Below are 26,433 nucleotides of genomic sequence, written 5' to 3' on the forward strand. Positions count from 1 at the left end.
TGATTTGCGGATAGTAAAATGTTAATGGCAGTATCATCTCTGGTGCTATGGCGAACAGTACCTGGCAAGAAACAGGCCATCATCTGAACACCCACTTGGAATACATTTTCCCCTTTTATATTTTGTCCTGTTAGTATCAGATCCTGTTTCCACTCCAGCAGTTGGGTTTTGCCACTGACTTCAGTGGGAGCAGGATTGGACCGCTCACTGATTAAAATGCAAAGCTGCAGATATCTCCTGCATGGGATGAATCCCCACAGGGAAAATTTGTCTGCATTTTTATTCATGTGAAGCATTTTAAGGCTTTCATTTACACAGCTCATTCAATAATAAAGTGCATGCTGTATAATGGGGTACCTGATTAAGCACGCTTAAGTGCTTTGCTGGAGCAGGGCCATTTCCAGAATTTGAAGGTTCACTATGATCATACCCTCAAAACAGACAAGCTAGTTTGGCGAAATTTTCACCTGAGTTAATGGGCTTAATTAGGATCAGCATAAAAGGTCATTTTTCCTATGGGAAATTCGGAAATGTCTTTGAGTTTCTTTCTTTTTAGCCTCAGTTCCTACAGAAATTAGGTTGAGAAGGTCACACTGTTGTAGGTTTATAAGTCTGTCTATGAAACCCTCCAGTAACTTTTAAACTGGCTGCCAACTTCTCCTGAATTAGTCAGGAAGGATAACACTCTAAAGTTCAGTTCCAAAAGTTTCCTAAAGAGGTAGAAGGACAGAGCAAGGAGACTTTCTTCACATATGTGCTGACATAGAAGCTCCTTCTCTATTATCTACCAGGGATACCTGAGGGAAGGATGCAATGAACAATAGCAAAGCTGCAACCCAGAATATGCTGGGTTTAGATACCAGAGAACTGAGTCATTAATGCAGAAGTCAAAAACAAATGCTTAAGGAATTATTTGATGGGATCTGGGGGAGGAGGAGGAGAAGAAAACAAAGAAACATCCATTTTGCTTTTGAAAAGCTAGAAGGTGAAGCTTCTGGGACTTTTTCCTCCACCTATTTTTTTCCTTTTTTTATCCATTATTATCCCTTTATTATCCCCTTTCTTTCCCCTTCTTATCCCTAACTAAAAAAGAAAGTGTTTTGGTTTTTCTTTTTCTTTTTTTTTTTTTTTTTTAAAAGGTGCCTCCTCTTTTAGACTCCAAAGAACCGGTTATTTTTTTTTCCTAAAAACATCACACAAAGATTGTGTTCAGAAATTTTTTTAACAGGTGTGACTGGCCACTGTTCCACTTTGTACAGTACAGTTATTATGGTAATGCTCAAACATTATCTTCATTCTCCTCATTGCTCCTAATTTCAGCATGAGATTATAAAACTCTCACCTCAGAGTGGCCCCTACCAGATCAGCACAGAATCAAGCTGGTGGTTTGTTATTACTCTTCACATTACAGCATGTAAATTTAAGGACTTCTGTCTCCATTTCTTTCAGTCTGCTAATTTTCTCACAAGCACTAATTTAACTCTGTGGAAAAACCGCAAGGAGTTTCCCTGTGCAAGGATTTTTTGTGTAAAAAAATGCAATCGATACACTGCCAAAGCCTTGCATTATGAAGGGTGGCATGTATTTAATGTACCCTGGAAGTGAAGAAAAGCCTTTTTAGTACAATCTGTGTCCTTTGTAAGAGCAGACTGAAGACAAATGATTGTATTTGAGGAACATCTGAATCCCATTGATTAGCTTGATGAATATAGAACAGGAAAGTTGCCAGGTACAGAGGAAACTGGGCATGTCCACAAGGGAGTGGAGCAAACAAGCAAATTACAGCATGTGCATGCATTTTCTTTTTTCTTACTTTTTTTTTTTTTTAACACCGAATGTTTTCATTTGGAAAACTTGGATGCTTAAACCTCTGTTTCTTTAACTGACTGGTCAGTTAATCAGCATATTGTTCTCATTTTCTGAAGACAAGCAGAGAAGAGTTTTAAAAGTAAAAAAAAATATACTTTTAAATTATAAATAATCAAGAAAATGTTTACATACATTATGTTTAATTGAAATAAGATTTCTTCTGGAAAAAAAATAAAATCTTTCCTCTATTTGGGGAGAAAGCAGCATAAGTTTTACCTGGTGAAAAAGAATCATGTCACTTCTGAGCATTGATTTAACCTGTCTGAGAGACTGGTAATAGCCAAAAAGGGTTTCAGAATAAAACCAAAATACCAATGCACTCCTGCAATAGTCCCCAAACTAGTTTCCACTTGTAGCAACACCGGGCAGTGATACAGGGTGGCCCTTCTACAGCCTTTACCAGTCCACTGTGAGAAAGTCATGTATAAGAGTCTGTTTAGCTTCCAAAGTACTACATCTCTTACAAGTAAAAGTCAAGTAAAGAAAGCTCTTATCTTGAAGTTAAAGCCAGTAGATCAGTTTTTCTTACATTGTTTATAATTCTTATATAATTCTTCATAATTCTTATAATTTAAGAATTATAAGAGTTCTTAAATTCTTACATTCAAGACTTGACTGTTACACCTATAGACACACCTTACAAATAGAGTTGTCACATGTTTTCACTCACTTAAGAAAAGCACGTTGAAAATATTTCTCCATTAATTTTGTTGTTTTTACAAACTGAAAAAGTATATTCCCCTTTAGTTTTTAACTTCTTGTCAAGTAAAAAAAAAAAGAGGAAATAAACAGTCATGGGAGAGAAAAGAAAAATGCTAACTACATTTTAAAAATCAGATATCAATAATAATTTTCATTAGATGCTTGAACTTAAAAAATTAGTTGTTTTGTTTGTTTGCTCTACTAAGTAAGTAAATACTCCCCTACTGGTCCTTCACTGTTTATGGGAGGTTACCATATATTTAGCAACTTTACTTTCACCTTTTAATCACAATAGTCTTAAAAGAAAAAAAATATGTCTGTCATAGTCCTCCTTTCTCATTCTTTCCTCCATCTTCTTTTGGTTTAGGTCTTTGTCCTCCATTACACCCCACCTTTGCTTATGGTACAGTAGGTTGGAAAGTAATTCTTTTATCCATGCCAGGAACCAATTATGGAATCCACAAAAGGAGCTGACAAAAGAGACTCCGTCTCTGCTCTCAGCCTTTTGCTCCCTCAGGCCCTAAAACCCAGAAGTGAATGTGCATGGCCAGAATTCTCAATTTCTTAGAAGAAAGCAGGCAGGCATTTTAGTCAGTTTACTGACTTAGAAGTGGTAATAGGAAAAGCTGAGTATGAGCATCTCTAAGGATGGACAAGCACTTTGGTATGGGTATTATCACCTACCTGAAACAGAGAATACAAAAATTTTCAACAGTTTGCTACTCTGTAACCGTCTGTGCATTGCCCGCATTTGAATCTGTAGCATCTTGCACTACAAATTTCAATGCCATTTCAAATACCAACCTGACAGTTTGATTTGGCCCATACATAATGTGTAAATCAAGCATACCTTCCAATTTGTACCCAGGATTAAAGTTCTCTCACACACACCACATGCATGTATTTGGCTGGACACAGATGTTTAGTCTGGCTTGTTACTGATAAAACCTCAGTCTCTCTGCTTGTATGGGTGTGATGATTTCTCCATATTCCACTGTTCAAGTACAACAGAGTACGTTTAAGATGCCACTGAGTTATTGAGGGTACAGCTCACAGTGTTAAACTGCTCATATTTTGACTGAGGAAGAGAAAACCGGGAATTTGGTTTCACTTCGAGCAAACATTCACAGTTTACCCAGAGACCACTTGGATTGCAGAGCTGGGCTGCAAGGGAATTAGAAGAGAAATGTCTTTACATTTAGTCAGGATGGGAAATATGAAGCTAAGGTTTATTCCACACTCTATGAAATAGTTAAACAACCAGTTAAAAACTTAAATATCAGGAAATGAGGCTAGAAAGACTATTTGATTCACTGGAGTCCAGTCCCATACTTTATGTAACCAGAAAATATTTTGTGACATTCAAAGGAATTGTTCTCCCTTACAGTAGGACTGACTTCTGGCTCTAAGTCTGCAAAATCACAGGTATTATTTCCAATACCGTGGCAGGCAGCAGAGTGAACATGTAAGGGAATACAAAATACCCCCTTTCCAACTGGTGTTACCTTTACCCAAAACTGCATCTCCTTCTTCAGAACTTTCTCAAAGCATGAGAAAATGAAGCAGATCTGGTGACCCACATTTAAAATTTTCTTATTAGAACTGAACAGGAAAAAAAAATATCTTTCATGTTCAAGAAATATTCCAGGGATATAAAGGACTCAGTAGCTGATACCTATTCAGTAGGTTATCAACTTCTAAAGTAGCTCTTTCTTGCTATTGGGCTTGATCCTTTCAACAGTCACTTACCACTTGAAGACAGAGCATCACAAAAGAAAACACAATAAACAAGGAATAAAGAATAAAGCAGCTGATTCTTACACAGAAAATGCAAGACCACCTTCCCCTGTTTCTACCTCAGCAAGAATCATCGGAGTTTATTATGTGTAAGCTCTTCTGGATAAACAAAGAATTTATTATGCCACTTTCTGTTCTGTCAACTTCTTAGGAATTTTAACAGTAGACGTCTCTAGCTATACAGGTGCTATACAGAAGCCTATCTGCATACGATACATGAGATATCTGAATAAGTAGTGCGCAAACAGTGACAGCAAATTTGTCTCGCTGTCCTTGAGGGGGGAGTTCATATTTTTGCAATGACATTAGAAAACAACATGGCTGTAATTTTGGAGGGATGGAATAAGTTACATTCTGTCTTCTAAAATAACATGTATTTTAGTATGGAAAGTTAAATGGTGCCTACTGCATGTACTAAATATATATTGAGAGTCATGGCAGTGACTGGAAGCCAAGTTCAGAAGACAGAACTGCTGTCTTATACACACACACACGGCCCAACTCTCACAAAGAGGCACTTTTATACTGGGCTGGAACAATAACAGGGGCTTAAAGTGGCTGTAAACATAAGTGATGAGCGTATGAAAATCATGACCACAGAGTTTACTTTACAAATGCAGAATACAGGGACAGATGATGGGCATATGATAGATTGCATGGCCATATGTTTAATAAATAAATGCATCACAGGCCTTTGCAATTCATCATACAATTTGGACTGGATGATTTCTCTACCAATCACTCTTCCTTGGCACTTATTTGAGCACTCTAGATGCCACAGACAGCTTTAAATATTTCCAGTTAAAAATGAACAAAAAGAGAAATATTTTCTTTTTCCATTCATATATTTAGAATATTCTCTCCATATTTTACTTGCCCAGAATAAGTTTCGGTTCTGGACCAGTAGCACATTTTCTAAAGATAAAAATGGAATGAGTTCAAAGTTTAGTATTCTACAGCGCTGTCTCTGGAAAAGAAAAAAATCCAGCTGCTCAGTGACAAAGACAACATTCATTTCACTCCTGACAGATTTCAATCCTAAGGACAAAAAAGAAAGCATGACGTGTAGAAAAAGACATTTAAGGATCTTTGGAGAGTCTCTGAATCCTAGATTTTAGTCTCTGAATGACTGAATTGCTGGTAACAAAGTCATTTGTCTGTGAAAGAGGATGGGTACTAAAACAATCTGCTGATGCTTTTAAAATGCTAAAACTTAAGCTGATAAACCTTTCCAGCAGAACAGCTCTTTCTGTCTTGGCACTAAACCTGACCTACTCCGATGCACTTGTTCTTAAGCACAAACACCAGCCATATGCACTAATTTCCACACCTTGGACACAGATGCCATAAATGTACATTTAGTATATTAGCCTACATCTATGTAATATAATGGCCAACCTAACTTGCCACCACCCTCTGCAAGAATGCCTAGAGTAAAAATTTGAGCTCACGTTTGGAAGATGCCATCACATTGGCATCACCTGCAAACAGAATTTTACCTTCATTTTCGTATTTACAATGAAACTGATTTAAAAAAACTAGAAAAAAATATTTATTTCTCTTTTTAGCTGCTGAACAAAACAACTCATTAAACTCAGCTTAATTTTATGGCATTCTTAAAGAACTGAAAAATTTGTATAAGTGTGGTATCTATTAGCTTAAAATTCACCTTTAGCGTTATTCTTACTCGCTAGCTATTGCACATATGTGACAACATCGGCTCCCTCTGGTGGTCAACATAGAAAAAGTTTTATATGGCCATTCAGTAAAAATCTATGCACCAGGAAGCTTAATCTGTTTCTAATTCAGTGGTTTTCGTAGGGGTTGAGCACACTCATCAGTTATCAGAATGGGTTTAATCATAAATTATACATCTGTCCTTTTTTCCTAAGAGTACTGAATGTCACTGACATTGGAGTCATAATACTGGAGTTCGTTTTGATTTATGAGTTATCTATGTCCTCCTGAAAAGGCTTAATAATATTTTCCAATTTGGTTTTTTTTGTTTGTTTATTTGTTTTTCACCTCAGCTATCTTACCATGAAGGACGGTAATTAAGCAGTAGTGCAGATAAATCCTGAATATGTTAAATGCCTTTCTTGCTGACTCTGGTAAGAGCATTTTGGTGAAAAATCGTAGTATCGTAGTCAATTTGTTATCAAATTCTCCATGTCATTCTCATTATATTTCTAAAGTCTCCATGGCTAAAATGGTTAAAATAAAAGGAGTAAAACCAAGCCAATGTCTTTTCATATCACTGCTAACTTAAGAGTCCTTCAAACTGACCTAAACTGACATTCCTTCCTCTCATTGAAAATGACAGAAAAACTCCCATTCTCTTCCAGAAGCCAAATTGAGGAGACATTAGAAATCCTGGGTCGAAGCCTGGAACAAGCAGGGATTCCCCGACTGTACCTTGGTGCTGAGTTGGGGCTCATGAATCAAACTTCCAGAGAGTTCATGTTCCCATAATCACACTATTATGAATTAACAGTTGTGAAACTGAGCATCTACGCAATTCCACTGAATAGATTTGGATTTAATGAGTGTCATTGAAAGTTCTTTCCCACACTGTGTATAGTAATGGGAGGTTTTAAACATGCTAATGTTATAGTATAAGCATAATTTCTTATAATTAAGATGATTTCTTGTAAAGATGTAGCAATTTTTTTTCTTTTTTTTTTTTTCTTTTTTTTTTTTTAAGTTCTGTATAATACTGTATATGTACCTGGGACTTATGAAATGGTAAGAAACAAAGAATATGAGCTGGCATAAGCAAGGATTTTTTTTTAAATTTGGAAAGGCAAAGTTGTCTAGCTTAAACTGATCATTAAAATATTTTATGTTGAAATTTAACAGAAAATGTTAATTCCCACAAGCATATTTTTAGAGGCAAATTTTGCATTTTAATACCAAAAAAAAGTAAATTAAGGATGAGTAATGAACTTTTTGAGTTTTCACCTTGAGTTTTTAAGAGTCAGAGCAGACCACCTGAAAAGAGACAGCTTTTCACAGTGAACTTACTAGCTGTGTGGAGAGGGGTCATAGCTGTATTCCTTCAAAGCAAGGAAACTTTTTCATCAAAAATGTAATTTTGTTGAAAACTCAAGCCTCCTTTAAGCTAAACTGGTGTCAATGCAAAGAACTGCTTTTACAATACACTGAATTCTACATCCTACTCAACATACAAAACTTTGTTTCCCTACTTCATTATTCCATTTTTATACTAGTCTGAACTCCATGGGGCATGTAACTCTGGAGGTACAAATAGGATGTAAATAGAGTAATGAGAATGGGTAAATTAGGTTCTTAATCTTCATGTTGTGAACACCTACTAGTTTTTTTTTTTTTTAAGAGAAGGCTTACAATTAAATCATTGTCCTGTCTTAAGAAGCTATTACAAAGTACCTGGCAGCGCAGAGAGTTCAATTCTACTACACTTTTATTAGAAGACCCTTAGGGTATTAAGTATACTTTCTGAAGCATCACTTAAAACTTTATTAACTACATGTCATATTTGTATTAAAAACTGTCAAAACTCTTTTTAGTCATGTTCCACATTATCTGTAGGAATGCTTTGCTTTCTTATTCTCTATTTTGCCTACCTGGAAAGGATTCAAGATGAACATGATTATCTGCTTGAGGGTAAAACAATAATTTTTCATTATTTAAATTAGAGTTATGTATTGCAACTCACTCATTTAAATAACATAAATGTCTTAAAACACAATACATGTGAGGTCAGAATAGTTCTGGGTGTACGCACCACTGCAACTCATAAAACTTATGTTTATAGTTCAGAATGATTAAAAATACATGCCTTATGGGCCATTCACATGAAGAACTTTCTTCAGCGCAAAGAAGTTTTTGGTAAGTACAATCCTATAGCTGATATTTTAATTATAACTCACTGACAATTCCTAGTACAACTGTAAAAAGGAGACTTGTGGAACGAGATTTCTGTTGAGTGAACAGTGTTTGCATCTTTTGTTACAGAAATAGAACACACACCTTGATTTCCACAGGATCTCTCCAGCATCAAGATAAAATTACTCATACTAAGCGTCAGGATGAAAGCAGAAGTGAAGCCTATGAATCAGTGCATTTGGTACTGGCTCTTAGTATTCCTTTTAGGCCCCTTATAGATCCAACAGATCTTCCTGTTTCTTTTTTTTCCAGCAGCTTGATCGATAGCCAAGATACAGAAAGAATCTTGTACTTCAACTTGACTAGGCCATGGCCAAAGAAACAAAATATATGCAATGAAGGAAAAATAGAATACATTACAGAATGTAAAATATTATACTAGGATAAAAGAAAAAAAAAAGAAAAATGTTTTTAGGAAGTTTTCATTAAATCTTTAGACAGCATTGAAAGTAAGACACCTCGTCCCAAAAACACACACTTTGAAACACCAAATCAAATTAAACCATGGCTCAAAATAAAGAGAATACTTTGAAAAAGAACAGACAAATGTACGGATAATCTTTCTGAGGCTGATATATAGATTTATATAACACAGCATTCGGTTCTGGAGCGTATGTCTCACAAACAAGTATGAACCACAGCCAAAAATAATCAATAGTAATTAAAAGAGAATGTGCGAGTTCAAAAAGAATGGAAGCCAACATCTCAGTCAGAAAAAAAGGTTCTTTTCCAGCAGGGGAGGAAGAAAGGCAACAGAAGAATCAGGGTAGCAGAGGCAACAGGAGGTTCAGAGGTATGAAGGTCATAGGAAGAGGCAAGGTCTGTCAGACGCGCTTGGTATATGAAGGGAATGATGCACAACAGTAAACTGTTGAGGGAAAAGAGTAAAAGGATAAAATTATAAATATTGTGTAGGTCAGACAGCAGAATGGCTAACATGCTCAGTAACGGTAAAGAATCAGACGCCCAAAGGAGCTGTAGGTGTGTGGGCACATGCATTAAAATTTAGAATCCCACAGATGCTCTGAGACTGGCTCCCTGGGTTCGTGCATAAACTGACTCAATCCCAACAGCACAACACCTAGTGATATGCAGCATGTCTATGAATTCTGCTTTACTTGGCCTGAATTTTAATTCTCCAGAAGGTACAAGAGAGATGATGTTGGAGATTCAACTTCATTCTTGAGCCTCAGATCAGGCCGGATGAGTGAGAGGAGTGATAGCGGTATAAGCCTCCTAAGTCACACTTGCAAGTTCTCTTGCTTTAAAGACCATTTCTAAGAAAGAAAAGGCTGGGACACTTGACAGATGCCTTCTGAGGCAGTGCACTATGACAGGCCAGCAAAAATTCCTTACTCAGCAGCCTGCAGTTCTCAATTAATTTAGAACCACATGGAAGAAAATGTAGTTTCCTCTTTGTGAGTTTCTCTACCTATTTTTGCTTCAAGTTAACCAAGTCCAACCCTTAGAGCTTATCCCTAACGACTGTGAAAGACTAGAATATATATCTAAGGTGACTGAAGAAATATGACCCAGTTGCTAGTGAAACTGTCACAGCTTTTGTCAAGTGGCTTGTATTACCTGTTACTGTATCAATGATATAATGAAAAACATTAAAAATTGGATATGGGGACAAGACTTCTTTCTGTTCTCCTTTTTCCTTAAATTTAACCTGGTAGTATCTATCAACTAGTAGTACACGTTATCTATCAAAATAACTGGGAAATGTTTATACTCACTCCTTCATCCCTTTAAAAAATTCTGATTAAGTGAGGATTGATTATTTTGATCCACAGTTAAAAACAAAGACACATTCCAATCATGATTTCACTTATTTGAAGACAGAACACTTTCCAGAATTTAAAAATCATGTGTCACACCCTTACCCAGTGCAAATCCTGAGTTCACTAATACTTTATCCAGTGTCAGAGTGAAGAATTTAACTTCAGGATCTCACTCTATAAGGTAAATTGTTTTCTTCTTTTTGAAACAGCACAATGTTTCAAACAAATCTTTTACTGCATTTCTTAATGCATTTCTTAATGCATAACAAGCCAAATAAAGGGCTAATCGTGGAGGTTTTAGTGACATGCATGACAGCATGTTTTAGCCACTTGTCTAGGCGCAGCAATCGTTCAATGTGTGCATTCTTTATCTGAACTAAGTAGCACAGAATTTACTATTAACTAATTCAGTGGGAACTTCACAAGCTATGTGACATAACCAAATACCATGCAACAGAGTTGACAGTCTCCATTTCTGCATTCCCAAAGCGCAGTCAATCTTAGAATCACAGGCCATGAACAATCTGATTAGTAAGATAAGGAAGGAGAAAGGATCCCATAAATATATCATTTTAGACATGTACACAACATGCAGCTAGGGGTCTATCAGACCAACAGTTAAAAGGAAAGGTCATGTAATGAGAATAAAAAGATTAAATAGCAAAAACTGAGAGGAACAATTGTACTCTTGTTTGTGGAAGAGATTCTTACCATTAGAGTCAGAAAAGCCCAAATATCTTACTAAAGGCCCTATTCATGAATGACTTACACTCCACATAAGTTTGGAAAACTCCACGAAGAGCGATTACCACCATCCTCTACGAAATAAAAATTCCCCAATATGGGTTTCCCAGAGCACAATGGGACAACTGTGTGTTTGCTGGGAAGGAATGAGGGGTGAGGCATGGTGCCCCACAGACAGTGGCAGATCGTAAGGAACAAGAATTTAAAATCCACACTATCACAGAATTTTAATTTTCTCAATGGGAGTCTCATTTTGTGAAAGACAAACTCCTGCTGACAGTCATCCGCTCAGCAAAGGAAGACCACAGTCCTCATCAGAGAAAGTTGTTTTGAGAGTGATTTCAGAACAAATATGCCTTTCATCAATAGCTGGCATCAGTACCTTATCCTCCTTCCCACCTTGTTCTATGAGAAAACACATTTACTGAGGTTAGAGTTAGGAAGATTGAAAATTTTGTTGTTCTTTGAATCTACCGCCAAAGTCCTATTTGCACTGCTTGAGGCATTCTCAGGCAATAAAAAACATCATTGCAAAACACTGTTCTTATACTGCTCAATCGCTACAGTATCTAAGCACCCTTCAGAATGGCATTAGGCAATATAATTAGCATCTGTCATACATGCTGCTTTCTCTCATGGGTACATCCATACACCTTTCTCTTGTGTATAGAGGTATCTTTATCTAGGTAGAGCACAGCATAATTATAAAGCTAAACTTGTCCCTCTCCAACACTGACGGTTTAAGTCTACAATAAGTAGACTTAAAGCACTATTATTTTGCTCTCAGTAAACTGAGGATAACAAAAGCTCATGTTATGTTTGCATGTACAAGCTTAATCAAATCCTTTTGGCTGAGATATTGTGTTTGTTCAAGAGCAAATGATCAGGCTGATAAAATCAGAGCTGCATTGATTAAAGGGTATTTGATCACCAAGGTAGATCAGGAACGCATTGCAAAATAATAGTGGTAGAAATTCAAATGAAGCAGAAATATTAATGCAAAGAAGGCCACAACGGATTTTTAATAAAGAAAACATTGTAGGCAAGCTGATGGTATCTAGCAGAAAAAAAAAAGATTTTAAGTATGGTATGATTTCTGTGCATATGCTGGTAAAAACGTGGCAAAAATGTGCAAAAATGTGGCAAAAATGCATTAGCCCTCAGTAAGATTCAGGTTTTCTGTTAGTATGGCTCTCCTTAACTTCCTTCTCTCCCCCCCAATACAACTTGTCAATTTGTATTTCCTCAGCACAGATTTGAAAAACAGTGCTTTAAATTTAGCTGGTATCCAACAGCAAACACACCAACATTAACATATCAGAGTAACTGCTACCTGCAGAATAATTTTGGTAAAGACCTGGAAAAAGATCTTTTGTCAAATTGGCAGCTAATGGAGACATTTCTCTATCCCATGGTTAGGAGACACCCTCCCAACCTTCAAAGAAGTGTGTCCACAAGATGCCATAACGTGCAGAGCTTTGTTGCCTTTACAGGATCTACATGGGTGTGCAGGACAACCCCACAGGGAACATAATACATGATCAAAGACTTGGATTGTGTACAAAGATTTAAAGACAGTCAATGGATAAGCACGAAAAAGTAGCGTGAAAACATGGTTTTAAAAAATAGACAAGGACGTGGAAAAGATCCTATTTCTTTGTCTGATAACTGTGATGCCCCAAGGGGAAGAGCACATAAAGGACCATCCAGAGATGGCAAAGAATATGTACCCATTAGGACAGGAAGGCCTTTAACAATATACTGCTCCTGTAAAAGGTTTAATTTTCCAAGGGAGACACCCTGTAGTTTTCAACCTAGACTGACAGACCTATTGACTCTCAAAGGAAATTGTCCCTGGAGAGACAGAAAAAATGTTAGTGCAGAAAAACATAGGGAATTAAGACAAGACAACACATTTTTGCTTCCAGCTGCACAAAGTCACAAGGTTTCATGGTTGTTTTTAAACGCTTCCATAACACGGCCAGGTATCATCCGCAAAACTGTCTCTAAGCAAGTGTTTTGTTTACTTTATATTAACTGCATTGGGCATTTAAAAGACAACAGGCTGGAAAAAAGGGAAAAAACAGGCATGTATGTCGAAAGCAGAAAGGAAAGTCTGGAAAAGCTACCCCTGAGAGTAACCATCAAAAGAGTGAAAATGTAAATACATATATTTTCAAACATACGTTTAGGTACCAGCTCTGTTGGTGCTGTAACATCTGCTTCTCTGTAACATATTGTTGGATCCACAATGTCTGTGTCAGGAGGAGGGTAAGATGGGGGTGGGGGGATCACTAACTGGGGTGGACCACGAGTTGTGCCTCTAGGAGGCTTTTGTGGCACCTGCCGTCCATCACCTACAGGGGGATCAATTAACCAGTTACTTCATTGCAAGATAATGATTGCTCTGATTATTGTTACTTTTCAAACACACATTGATTTTCCCTTACCCACATCCAAAGTCTCTCTGGATCTAATTCTGATTTTATTTACCCTCAAATAATAAAGGGAGAAGGAAAAGTTCAGTCTCTCTTAAACCAATAGCAACAGGACCAGAATTGGGCCCAGCACATATATGCACATCACAACTAACAGTTAAAATCACCAGCTTTGGCAGACATAAGGAAGGAGGAAGAAAAAGTTTAATAAAAAAAAAAAATTAAAAAAGCTACATAAAGAAATATGAAAAATGTGTTTTATTTTTATTGTCTTAAGTGCCAAATTGCCTGAATTTGTTGACCTCTAGGATACTTAACATGACTACTTTCCTGACTCTTTGAATGACGAAGATGCCTCAGGTCAGTATTTTCAAGTAGGGATCTTGAAAGGTTTTTATTTTCTTTTTCCGAGTAAGTTTTTTACTATTTTGACATTGTGAAGAAGCAGATGATTAAGTCATTTTTTGCAAAACAGTGTTTTAAGCTTTCAAAGGAAACGCTCATAACTTTGGCTGGGGACTTATCTCAATACTGTGTGCAATAACTAAATAAATACATGCACCTTTGCACTGTATTAACCATCTGCAATGTTAAGAAGCTGCTGCCAGTTTGTAGTGTACAGACCTAGAGCTACTGCAACTTGGAAAGTCCTTAGAGGCTGAAAGCACACTGAGGAACCATGATTACCCAGCTTGTTCTGCTCTCATACCCTGCCTTAAGCATCTGCTGTGGTCATTGCTGAAGACAGATGCTGGCAGAGACGAACCTCTGGTCTAGTCCATTCTGATCATCCCTGAACTCTAAAGCTTATGCTCTGGTGCTGCTGAGAAGGGAAGCAGCACTGAGAGGGAGGAAAAAAGATTAAACCATTACGATTCTCTACTTAGGAGTCACTAGGTTCCAGAGATTCAAGACACAATTTAATACTGGCAAACGTGCAGACCCTTTTTTACTGCTTTGAGAAAACTGGGCACAATACTTTGGGGTCAGAATAAGTGATTCAGTATGGAATACTGAAGTGAATTTACCAGTTTGAGAATATTTTTGATAGGATCTTTTGTTTTGATTCATGTGGCTAACTTTGGAGATACATAGGTAGCTTTAATCCTTTTTCCACCATGTGGGTGCCTATTTCTTGCAGCACATTATTTCCCTCACTACAGTCTTGCTTTTTTCACAGCTTTTCTCTCTTGCTTTCAGAGCCATCTGTGCTTTCTCATCGTTTTCTTGCAAGGGCCCTGAAGAGAGGCTGTTTTACCAACCTTCCCTTGCTGTAACATTTTTTCTTGTTAATGAACGCATTCATTCAAAAAGTAGCAGAAAACGAAAAGCACTGAAGATAGGGCTACTGTGGGACAAGTTCTTTGTCGGTGTAAATTAATAAGGCTCCATTAAAGAAAATGATACTACAGAATCCTACATCAGCGGAGTCTGGCCAGCAAGCACTTATGTAGACAGTACTGAACAGATTAGAAGTGGCTCTGCTCTGCTTTATTTCATCTGTAACATTTTGAGCACTGATACAAAATAAAATGAACAGTTACAAAAAATTAAAGCACTAAATGTCATCAGTAAGTGACCACCAGTAGAGCAAAGCATGAGGAGCACAGACTGTGACATCTGCAATGGTTAAAAGTAAGCCAATTTGCTGAACACTCCTGTGTTACATGGCACAGCGATAACGTTCCTCTTAGAGGGTTTAAATAAGAGATGTCAATGGAGCCGAACATGTCACAAGATAATGGACTCCTGCTGCTACATAAATGCTGAGGCATTAAATGTGAAGCATTTACTGAAAATAAATGTTGGAACAAAGCCAAGAAGTTTCTTTCTAAACCGTGAAGCATTTGTAATGCAAGCAATTATGTATGACAGGATGTCATATCTGTATGTCTTAGGCACCTTATGAAACATGAGGTCAAAGCCACGAACTGAAGTGCACTGAGTGCATTACGGCACTTGAAGAATGATTCTCTTAATGTACTGAAAAAGGAGTTCCAATATGTGGGGCTATTATCTCATATCTTTACCCATCATAAAATCACTTTGTTAGCTAAAAGCATAATCTTGGGGTCCTCACTCGGGCAAAGCTCCCACCAATCTGAGTAAGCTAACAGAGGTCTGGGACGTTTTTCAGTCTTCCTATATGAGAGTAAATGTGGTGTCACATACAGCTGAAGGCTAGAGTTTCTTTTGTTGTATACAGCTATGTATGGCATTCCTTTGAGAGTACCGGTTCTTTTTTCCTACTGATTAGCTAAAGACTCGGCAAAGATTGATTCATAATAAAACTGAGGACTAAATTCAAAAGAAAAACTTCACTGAATGTGTCAGTTGATGTCAAACTTGGAGGACTACAGGAAAAGAAAGCCTGAATGTTAGGCTTTAGGAACATGAGGAGATACTGAACCAGCTTAACTGTAATTCAGTTCTAGCAGAACCGCATGGAGTTAGATGCATTCAGTATTGCTTGGCCTATCTCCATTTACCAGCATTTCCATTTACAATTTCCATATTTCCATTTACTAGCAAAACCACCGTGACCTTAAAGGCACAGAATAGGCCCAGGGCTGGTGCTTTTGGATATCCAGTTTGTACAAAACATTCAAATCATCTGATGAGTGTTATCTACCTTTTACTAGCCTATAATAATCTGAATGGTGCCAATAAAAAAAAAGAGGTAATACACAAACACTTATTTCCAGACTTTCATTCTGCAGAGATATGCGTTTTTTCCCCCAGTTACAAAAGTTTCTGAACTCACAGGATAACAGAATTAAGGAAACGGGGAGCACTGAAAGCACATGCATGGAATTATACAGAAGAAAAGAAAACCTCTCACCCATTGTGCTCTTCCTCTTGTCTTCCCTCTCTTCTGTCCTGTTTGGCATGGCAGGAGTGGGTGGAGCGGATGCAGTTGGTGGAAGAGGGGCACGCCTCTTCTTTTTCTGTAAATCATTCAGGGATGCTCCATGTGAAATCTAGCAAAATTGAAAAATAGACACAGTAAAGGATATGTTTTGTCGATGTTGCAAATTGTCAGTAACAGAAAAAATTGTGATTGTCATATGACCTAATTTCTCAGCATGGTATATTTGTAATGAGCTGTTATAGTGACAACAGGAGATCAGAAGAGGTATACTAATACTGCACTAAGAGAAGGAAAGGGAAAAGGACTGCAGATGACTGTTACAGTCATATCTACCAATCTGGTAAATATTGCATGTTTTTGGTAAAAGGGAATTAGCGAGCCCAACACTTAGCAACGCACAGTATGACACTATGCGTGTTGCTAAGCTTGAGCCATAGCATGATCCTGTTTTTCCATTGGTTTCTTCAGACCTTAAATTATAGTTAAATACTCCAATTAGTATGTGCAGGGAATAAACTCTCTCTCATTTCTTTGATTTTCCTCTAAAATTCTTGTTTAAGGACTTCTGAGAAAAGAATCAGAATTGAAAGTTTGCTTGCATGATGATATGAGATCATACTGTACTCTATTTATGTCTACTGGACTTCACAGACATACTTTTGAAGATCTGTAACACCTCGGCTTCCAATAATTGCAACATGCTGGTTGGCAAGCCAAGACTTCAGTACTGTTTCCACTGCTTTTAAAAATATGAAAAATTTTATTACAAGTGACTTAGGTTTCACTGGGTTGCATAATATTTTCTGCAGCTTGTTGGAACTTAGCTCTATTTCCTTTTTCCGGAAAAACAATAATAATAAAACCAAAAACATGAAGGAAAATATGTTGAATTTTTATATTTGAAAGGTACTGACAACACTAGACCGAACCAGGCTTAGCTGAGGCAGAGAGTAATAGCAGTTCCCCACACATGGCACGCTGTTGGCATTCCCCAGTCTTCATATGCATCACCTCACTGCTCCGTCCGTCCTGAGACTCCCCGTAGCTGAAGATATCTGATATATAGAACTGCCTGATGGTTTTCTAATATTTAAAGGTCTACACAATAATAATAATCTTTCTTTTAATCCAGAGGACTAATGAACCCTTAAAATAGACTTGTGGGAGATTTCATTAAACAAACAGTAGCTTCACACTGCTCAAAGCTATTATCAGAGTAAAGGCACTCATGTAGATGTGTCCTTTCCTAAACTGAATGAAAATTTTACGAAGAGTAAGACACGAATAGAGCCTCTCTCACTTAGCCTTTTTAAAAGCACTCAGGAGGGTCTTAGGTTATAAACCAAACATTCAGTTCCCATGTCCTGGGATAATGCTTTAACCACCGTGCCACATGACAATTAGACACTCTCCACCCTTTCCTGGTGAACGTGCATCCTGCATATGGAGCAACTTGGTAGTAACTGCAGTGGACACAGAGCACGTTAACCCAGATGAGCTGTAGCTTCATAGTATACAGTTTCTATAAAGTGGAGTGGATGGAGGGGGGGAAAGAAAGGTGTCCTGGTCTTGCTTCCTACTACCATGGATTATTTCTGCATTTTACATTAAATGCCCACTGGATACAGCATGTATACGACTAAAGCCAGGGAGGCCAATCTAAAAAAAGTTAGGCATAGTAAATGGACAAGAATGTTACTAGTAACTAGTGATGTTGCAAACTTCAATTTTGGTTACCAAACTTCATGGCATTTGGAAAATTAGACTTACACCTGGAAAAGAGCATGAGGCAAAATGTTCAGGAATGGATACAGCAAAATTTTAGAGCTCCTTTGAAAAAACTTCTGCCCAAAGTCATGGTGTTACTCTATATTAAGATGAAGCACCTCTCCTGGTGAAGAAACTGCCTGCCAGTGGTTAGGAACTGGCTGGAATTGAGTTGAATAGCCAGCTCCCACCTCCCCTAGTCTTATAGAACCAGAATGCCCAATATTGAGCTGAACACGGGAATCACTGTTCAGTGAAACAGACTCATCAGGCTTTCATTTATACAGGAGGAATTACATGCAGGACAGCTACCTAATCCCACATTCTTCTCCATGTCTATTTGGGGCAATTAGCATATAGGCACTTGGGAAAAAAAAAAAAAAATCACATTCTTCTGCACTGCATTTTAAATAACTAAAGGCATGCGAGCATTTAATACTCTATCTTTATTCTTCAGGATACAACCTTACAAAAAAGAAAATTATCAAGGTGGGGGCTTTGATTAATCTGACTACAAAGTCTCCAAAATTCAGTAGGACTTGAATCGTCTGGGAGACAGGCAGCATCTGAACTTCACAAGCACAAGCGATGACTTCTGCAGTTATTTAATGGCATTTTACAGCTTCCGCATTCACTCCTGTCTCTCCAGACAGAAAGGTCATTTTACTTGACAAAAAATGGATGGACTGATGATTTAAAGAATGAGTCTAGGAAATCTTAAGAATCGAGGCTGAAAAGTAAGGAAACGTGTGTTTCCACTTGAAACAATAGAGATCACTAATCACCCTTTCCCAACTACCAGATGAGTGAAAGATGTTAGTCTGGTACAGTAAAATTCCTCAAAGATACATTACCGCTTTACTAAGAAGAAAGGATCCTTGTTAGAAGCCAGCTGATCTTTCTCAGCTCTATGCATTCTCATTTAGTTGAATCTTCTGAGGAATATTAGATAGATGTATGGATCAACATGCTGTTACAGCTAAAGAAAAGGCTAGAAAATAGCTAGTGCTCAACTGCAATAATGCAAGTTTGGTCAAATACACACACAAAAATGCTTTTATTATACTGTCAGCTAAGTGCAGTATACTTCACAAACACCATAAAGAACATGAAAAGCTTGTTTAAAGCCAGCCACACTACAACGTGTATAAGAAGTGTCAAGTTCAAGAACAAGTCATAAAAATTCTTAAAAGTAGTTCTTTAATGCCACCCTTGGTAAACCTATGAGGCTAAACATAAATGTGAAAAACACAAAGAACATTCTGTTTCTTTTTTGCAATTGTATATACCAAAACAATAGAACTTGAAAGTAATTTGTTATGGCTGGCTGCTTCTTTTTTAAAGAAATCAAGCCTTAACAACATTATCTGAAGTAATTTCCCATCCAGACTTTGCCACAGGAGCCCCTCTCTAAGCGTGACAGAGTATTTCCTAGTCTTAGCACTTGTGTTTCACCTATGTAGCACTTTTAACTAGCAGAAATTATTAGGTCAGCTTCTGTTACGCAACGAATACATAATTTTTAAAGATGTTAACAAGTGTTCTCTGACTATAATTAACACCATCAACTGAGCTAGAGGTGAATAAAGTAGGCCAAAAGGACCTCAGTCTGACAGAGTGTCACTTCCGTTCCCATGTTGATGAGACAATATATGATGCAAAAAAACATTACGTTCATGTCATGGACCACAGGCTGTTTAAAAAAATACTTCCAATATTGCAGACAAAATATCTAAGGAACGTGCTGAATGTGTTTTCCTTCTGTGAAAGCTCAACATAAAATTTGAGGGCTTTAGATAAGATTTTAGAATGCATTTAGAGCATAACAAAAACATCACGGGGAGGTTACGTGTCAAAATTGTGTGGAAAATAATCTTACCAGGCTAATGCTTGAAATTTTCAATCAGTAGCATCTGACAGTGACCTTACTTCCAAAAGGTCTGTGGATATCCACAGAGCGGATGTGTAAATTCAGTTTGAGTTTCCTCATGCGTGAGAGTATTTTCTTTGCATTAGGTTGCACTGAATATGAGTTCATGAAAAATATTAATGGAGGTCCAAGGAAACAAAAGCCGCCACCACCAAAAATTCTTCAAGCATTCAAAGACGAGGTTCTCAGATAAACTTCCCATGTGAGCTCTGCCTGTCCTCTACTTACAGGTCAGACACTGGTTTTGTATTTATCAACCCTTCGCTATTAATCTAACAGAAGTGTTTATCTATGTAAGTACTTGCTAAGTCATCTGGCAAATGCCACCTTTCTTTTATTCACGGACCAAACTAAGCCTAAATTTACTGCAGGTTTACTGCTCCTGAAACTGAGCCTCCTTCTGTAAGCCAGAAACTGTATCATTAATTTGTGCTCCTCTGTCCCTCCAGTATCTACCAACATTCGCAACCCACTTGATGACACCGACTACATATCTCAGTTGTCTGAATCACTACTTTGAGCAAGAAGGACATCTCACTCCACTGCCTCCAAAGACAGATTAAAGACCCTACAATAACACACTCGGAGAGCCACACATACCCAAGTCTGTTTTGTTAAGGACAGCCCAAACTCTTGCCACAGATGGTAGGGAAAAAGGGACTGGGTTAAATGTAGCCTTGGAAAGTGCACATGCTGCATCCTTGTTAAATAACAAACTACTGTAATGTTGTAATTAATGAATATATATCTTGACTAGTAAAGAACCTCATGGCTACCAAGGTGTTCCAAAACTGTGAGACGGCTAGGTAAAAAACATTAAGCTAACATAACAGTAGAAGTTACTGGATTTTGTGGACTTGAGGGAAAAATACCATGTAACTTCTAAACTGGACATTGAAGGCCACTTTGGTGCATTCTGGGAACTACTGCCCTTCAAGCAACACACTTTGCCCATTTATTGACTAGCTGAGGGGAACTTGATACTCTTAAAGGACTACTCTGTTGGGACACAGAGACCAGAAGAATGAGCCATGTTTTCTTCCTTCTCCTAAGATTGATGTCTGGGAAGAAGAGTGGACATACAAGAGACGTGTACTTTCTACAGGACTGAGAAAGAGCTTGGAAAAAAGCTGGGTGATCTCAGCTGAGAAGTACAACTAAGAACACAAGTAGTGAAGAACAACTTAAAAATTGCCATGGAAAGACTTTCTTGGACTTGCACACTAAAAGCAAACAGGACCTTGTGCTGGTTTCAGCTGGGATAGAGTTAATTTTCTTTCTAGTGGTTGCTGTGTTTCAGATTTGGTATGAAAGGAATGTCAATAATGCATATTGTTTTAGTTGTTTCTAGGTGATGTTTATACTATTCAAACACTTGTTTCAGCTTCCCATAGAAGCTGAGAGGGAGCATAGATACCAATGGGATGGCCAATGGAATATTCTATACCATAGATGCCATACTTGGTATATAAATGGGTGTGGGCTGGGGGGCAGGAACCCATGGTCAGCGCTCGGGACATGCCGGGCAACCAATTCACCAGGTGGTGAGAGTGACTTGTGCCGTATTACTTTTATCTTGTATATTCTTTTACCATTATTAATATTATTATTGTTTTTTTCCCTTTTTCTGTTATTGTTCTATTAAACTGTTTCTATCTCAGCCCATTGAGTGTTTTTCCATTTGCCTCCTTTTCTCCCTCTTCTCCCTGCCCTTCTCAGGGAGGAAGGGGGAGAACTACATGAGCAGCTGTGTGGTCCTAGCTGCTGGCTGGGGTTAAACCATGACACGCCTTCTTGAGTTACCTGGAACAGGTTTTCCCTGAACAACTGCAGGTTTCTGTTGTAGTTGGTACCCACACCTACTGGAGAAATCCCGGACGACTGAGAGACAGATTTAAACAGTTTTAACTGTGCCTTAAGAAGAAAAAACCCTCAGTGGATCTAGTAAATATGTCATTGAGATGTATAAAAAAAAAAAAAAGAAAAAAGGGCATAGTTTGATTTTCAAAATCCAAACCATTCTTCCCAATATTTTAATGAACATTACCATAAACATTTCGCTTATGGCAACGGATTTCTACTTTTATTCTCACTGCTATCATTTTCCCATAGAAAAGGAAAAATGGAAACCTGAAAATCTATCAATTTTCCAGGTTTGCTATTTAACAAAATCCTCCTTAAAGCAATTTTCTTCCTGTTCAAACATCGTAGCTACAGGTGATACACTTATTATTTCAGCAACAGGATTATGTCTGGAATAAGGATTATTTTTAGGGGATGTCCCATGGTGCTTTAGAATACACAAATAAAAAATTGTATAGCATATGATATAAACTGTGTGAAGAAAGCTCATATAGTCTCTTGCTTCTTTATCCTTTTTATGCAACATTACACGTCAGGATCTTTTATTGTTTTATAGAATCCTTGTATAGTTGCAACTTCTGTCTAATTTGTATACAAAACATCTTGTTTGGGGAAACAGTGAGTGATTGTTTGTAGAAATTATTTTTAGAAGTAAATAAAAAGGATTGGAAAAAGAACACATGGATTCAATCACAGGCATGCCCTAACTACAAACTGGTTTCTATCATCCAACACTGACTAGACACACACTCTGATTTAAGCAAGCCAGATTCTGATACACCTGCTGGTGATGATATCACATAGGGTCAGAATGCCTATCGAATTACAGGAGTGTTTAAATATGATCCACAGAAAAATCAGAGCTAAGTTGTAACTGAACAAACAACAGCATTACCTCAAACTATGTGTGGAACCAATCCCAACCCTCTTCCCTTCACAAAGAATCTTAAGAAATTTTGAAATAATTAAGAGCCATTTTACAAGAACTTCTAGAAGTAAAAACAAAAGACACACGTTTTATTAACCAGTTTTAAACTCCTGATATAACTGTAACTGCACTGATGCTTCTATAGCATTGTCTGAAAGACAACTGGTAGGTTGGTATGTAAGGAAGATTTATGGTTTGAGAGGTTTTAAAAATATTTTGCTATGATTTTGTACATAATTTAAAGCAGTTGAGAAGAAAATATTTTGATCCAAGAGGAGCCGTTCTAGGAAAATCAGAGAGATAAATCTTTCAGCTGCAGAACAGAGACATAAATCTGTCCACTAAACTTGACGATATAAAAGCTACTCTATCCAGCTGATTCTGCATTTTCACAGGGCAACAGATGCTTCAACATGTCTAGCACTAGAAACCACAAGAAGTCCCAATTGAACATTAATGTGTCTTAAACAACATTTACTCATATGTCTAATATTCCCCGGACCAGTCATACATTATTATGCTTTTCACTGGCATACACTGACAAAGGAAAATTCAGGGAGCTCTCAAAGAAACTGGGCGTATAAGCAATTCACGTGGCTGACCACTAAGTTACATTGTATTAAATTGTCTATTCAGCACTGAACTTCTCTACCTTGTTTCCTTATTGGGTAGTACCCCACTTCGTTTGATTAAACAGTGAATGTTTAATCCACAAATATGTTACACACAGCATTAAAAGACAGCAGTCTGAAGTCTCCCAAAACCATGTCCTGAAGTTGCAAAATGCATTTGTATGGGTTATTTAAAATGCTTACTAGGATCCCATGCGATGCAGCAACATATTGCAAAAACAACATACACAGAGATACTAAAAAATCTGGCACTTGGGAACAGTTCTGAAGAGGACATTATTTGAAAAACTTGTCATTTTGATAAAATGTATAGGAATAACGACACTTTAGTTTCACAGTTTCTCTGGATCGGTCATTTTAGTTCTGTACATCTTGATTTTTCAGTGTTGGATCTCTCAAATCTCACAATAAAATGAATAATAGTAAATGTAAAGGGAGGTTTTTCAATAAGACATCCGAAGTGAAGAAATGCATGCTGTACCAGCAAAAGTGACATTTGGACCGACTAGACCCAACAGCTCGTCTTACTCTGGACACTCCACTCTCACATGGAAGAAGTCTGAAATGGGAGATTCCCAAGCTACTGCCAACATGAGTTCAAGCCCACAACGTAACACCAACTAACTTCAAGCAGGACAACCACGTCTGTGGTGTGACACAACGCTGCTCTGTATCGGGGCGTTTCCTCCTGACTTCGAAGCTCTGCACCGTGGTGCCTTGCACTGTGTCTGGCCCACGCGATGGCTGTGCCCCAGACACTCTCACGGCCTCAGCTTCCGAGCTGCTTTGCGGCTGAAGTGCTCAGGCGCTGTGTTAACTGGGGACTCTGGCCTATAACTAGAGTGCAAACTGCATTGCTCTTCTGAAAATACCCTTACCACTAGTATTTTAATCAGATGTCACAAAATACAGCATCATTTTGCCTACTTTTATACTGCTTAATTTCAAATTAGTTTTTTCTCATTATTTAATTCTGGTATTAGACAGGGTTTTGTAATGAAATTTAGTACTCATTAACAAAATGAAGCTGTGACTGCAAAAACATCTCAGTCTTAATAACAGACAAAAAGCTTACCATTACCAGGTTTTACAGCAATTGCTATGCTCTTGTGCTATTTTATTGATAGAATGAAGACGACGAAAGCCAAGGCTGTCCTTGAATATTCAGCTGACTGGCGACAGAAAGCTCAATCAGTTGACACAAGAAAGCCACTACAAGGTGAAGGGGCAAGCTCATTTTTCCATCTGTTTTTATTGAACACACCCTTTGTGAAATGTCATGGTCAAGGGCAGTTAAAAATTAATGTCATTCTAATCTTCTTTAAACACTTTAACTTGTTCAGTTAAATGTGTCAGACAGGAAACTATCCATAAACAAATTTGAGATGTTAAATTACTAAGATAGCTGTGATTTCCTTCTTTTGCAAAATCTCATTACTAGCTGCAATATTATTTCCACTCAAGGAAGTCACTCTACAACACCAAATATTTTCACATGCATTGAAACATGTAGACTACACAAGTCTGCGGATGTTTGGTTTGGCAAAGAATTGAACTTCCTCTGTTTCTCTGAATACAATGTAATCCTCCTCATTTATGTCTTCATTTAGAGAGGAAAAAAAAAAAAACCAACAAAAAACCCTCAAACACTTAAAAATCGCATCTTAAAACCACCACAAACCGATTTGCTACTAAGATTCATTTTTCCTCTAGAGAAGTTAAACACAAAGGCAAAAACCACCTCCAAACCTTCATTTCATATTTGTGCTTATCTTTTTAGTACTTTAGTACTCTTTAGTACAATTAATAGAATAAATGAACATAAATAAAGAGTTTAAAAGACACAGTAAGACTGCAGCTCAGTATTTCTTCTCACAACTTTGTCAATGAGTTTGACAAGATCAATGTCAACTCCTTGAGTCACTGCCTTTGGGAAAGGCACTGGCTTAAGAATTTTTTACATCATCTTTTTTGCCTCGGTCTCACATCCAGGATTAAAGGCTGGCTGATGGGTTGGTCTGCTTATCTGTCCTTAAAAATCTGAGAGATGGTAAAAGTCAACTGAAGATCTGCAAAATTTATTTTGTATCTCTGTCCAATTTTCTGCCAAAAGGATGGGCTGTAGCCTAAAATCTCTTAGGGCTGGAAAGCGGAGGGCAATCACACAAACATCTGACCAGGAACAAGGAGAACCATACCCTTTCTACTGCCACTAAGTGACATACATTCCTGGAGCTTAAGCTTTCCTTTACACACGCAATTCTATGCTGCAGAGATAGCCAAGCTGAATTTCTATTGCTTAGCACTAAGTCCTAGGCAATCACCTCAGAAGTCTTCTCAGTTTAGAGAAAGACATACCCTGGTTTATTTCCAGTGTTCACCCTCCTCCCATCAGCCCTCTCCATCCTCAGGCACACAGAATGCCTGGGAAACCTGATTTGGGCAAGCCAAGTGATAGTTTCATGCCATCCTTTCCCACTGCCCCCTGCAAGCTTCCACTCAGTCTAGTTTCTTCCAGCACTCACGAAGGGCAGCCAGAAGCCACAATCTTTCCACAATCTTCAGAAACTGAGAAGAGAATAGCAAAGTGGTACCACAGTGTCAATTAGATGTACTACTAGGGACTGTAGCATAACACAGCTCTACAGCTACTCCCCAGGAGTATAAGATTTTTATCATCCAAAGTTACAAATAGACTCTGCTGTGCAGATTTGTTAGAGAAACCCACCACGGCACTTCACAGAATCACAGAATGGTTAGGCTTGGAAGGGACCTCTGGAGATCATCTAGTCCAACCCCCCCCCGCCAGAGCAGGGTCACCTACAACAGATTGCACAGGACAGCGTCCAGGCGGGTTTTGAATGTCTCCAGAGTGGGAGACTCCACGACCTCATCTGAGCAGCCTGTGTCAGTGCTCCACTACCATCAAGGTAAAGAAGTTCCTCCTCATGTTAAGATGGAACTTCCTTTGTTCAAATTTATGCCCATTACCCCTCGTCCTATCACTGGGCACCACTGAAAAAAGACTGCTCCCATCCCCCTGGAACCCTCCCTTTAAGTATTTGTAAGTATTAATAAGATCCCTCCTCAATCTTCTTTTCTCTAGACTAAAGAGACCCAAGTCCCTCAGCCTTTCCTCATATGAGAGATGTTCCAATCCCCTAATCATCTTTGTAGCCC

The 26,433-nt window shown here is 37.9% G+C and overlaps 1 protein-coding gene across 1 annotated transcript in view; it reads right to left on the minus strand.

The window, feature by feature from the left end:
• The window catches only part of COBL (cordon-bleu WH2 repeat protein), a 117,305-nt gene that overhangs the window by 34,929 nt on the left and 55,943 nt on the right, over positions 1-26,433 (minus strand). Inside the window, exons 8-9 of the mRNA XM_009883793.1 lie at positions 16,104-16,242; positions 13,010-13,180 (exon numbers count right to left, since the gene is read on the minus strand). Of these exons, the coding sequence (XP_009882095.1) occupies positions 13,010-13,180; positions 16,104-16,242 (310 nt within the window). The remainder of the gene's footprint in view (positions 1-13,009; positions 13,181-16,103; positions 16,243-26,433) is intronic.

The sequence above is a fragment of the Charadrius vociferus genome, unplaced genomic scaffold (assembly GCF_000708025.1).
Source record: "Charadrius vociferus isolate BGI_N301 unplaced genomic scaffold, ASM70802v2 scaffold103, whole genome shotgun sequence".
NCBI classification, from domain to species: domain Eukaryota; kingdom Metazoa; phylum Chordata; class Aves; order Charadriiformes; family Charadriidae; genus Charadrius; species Charadrius vociferus.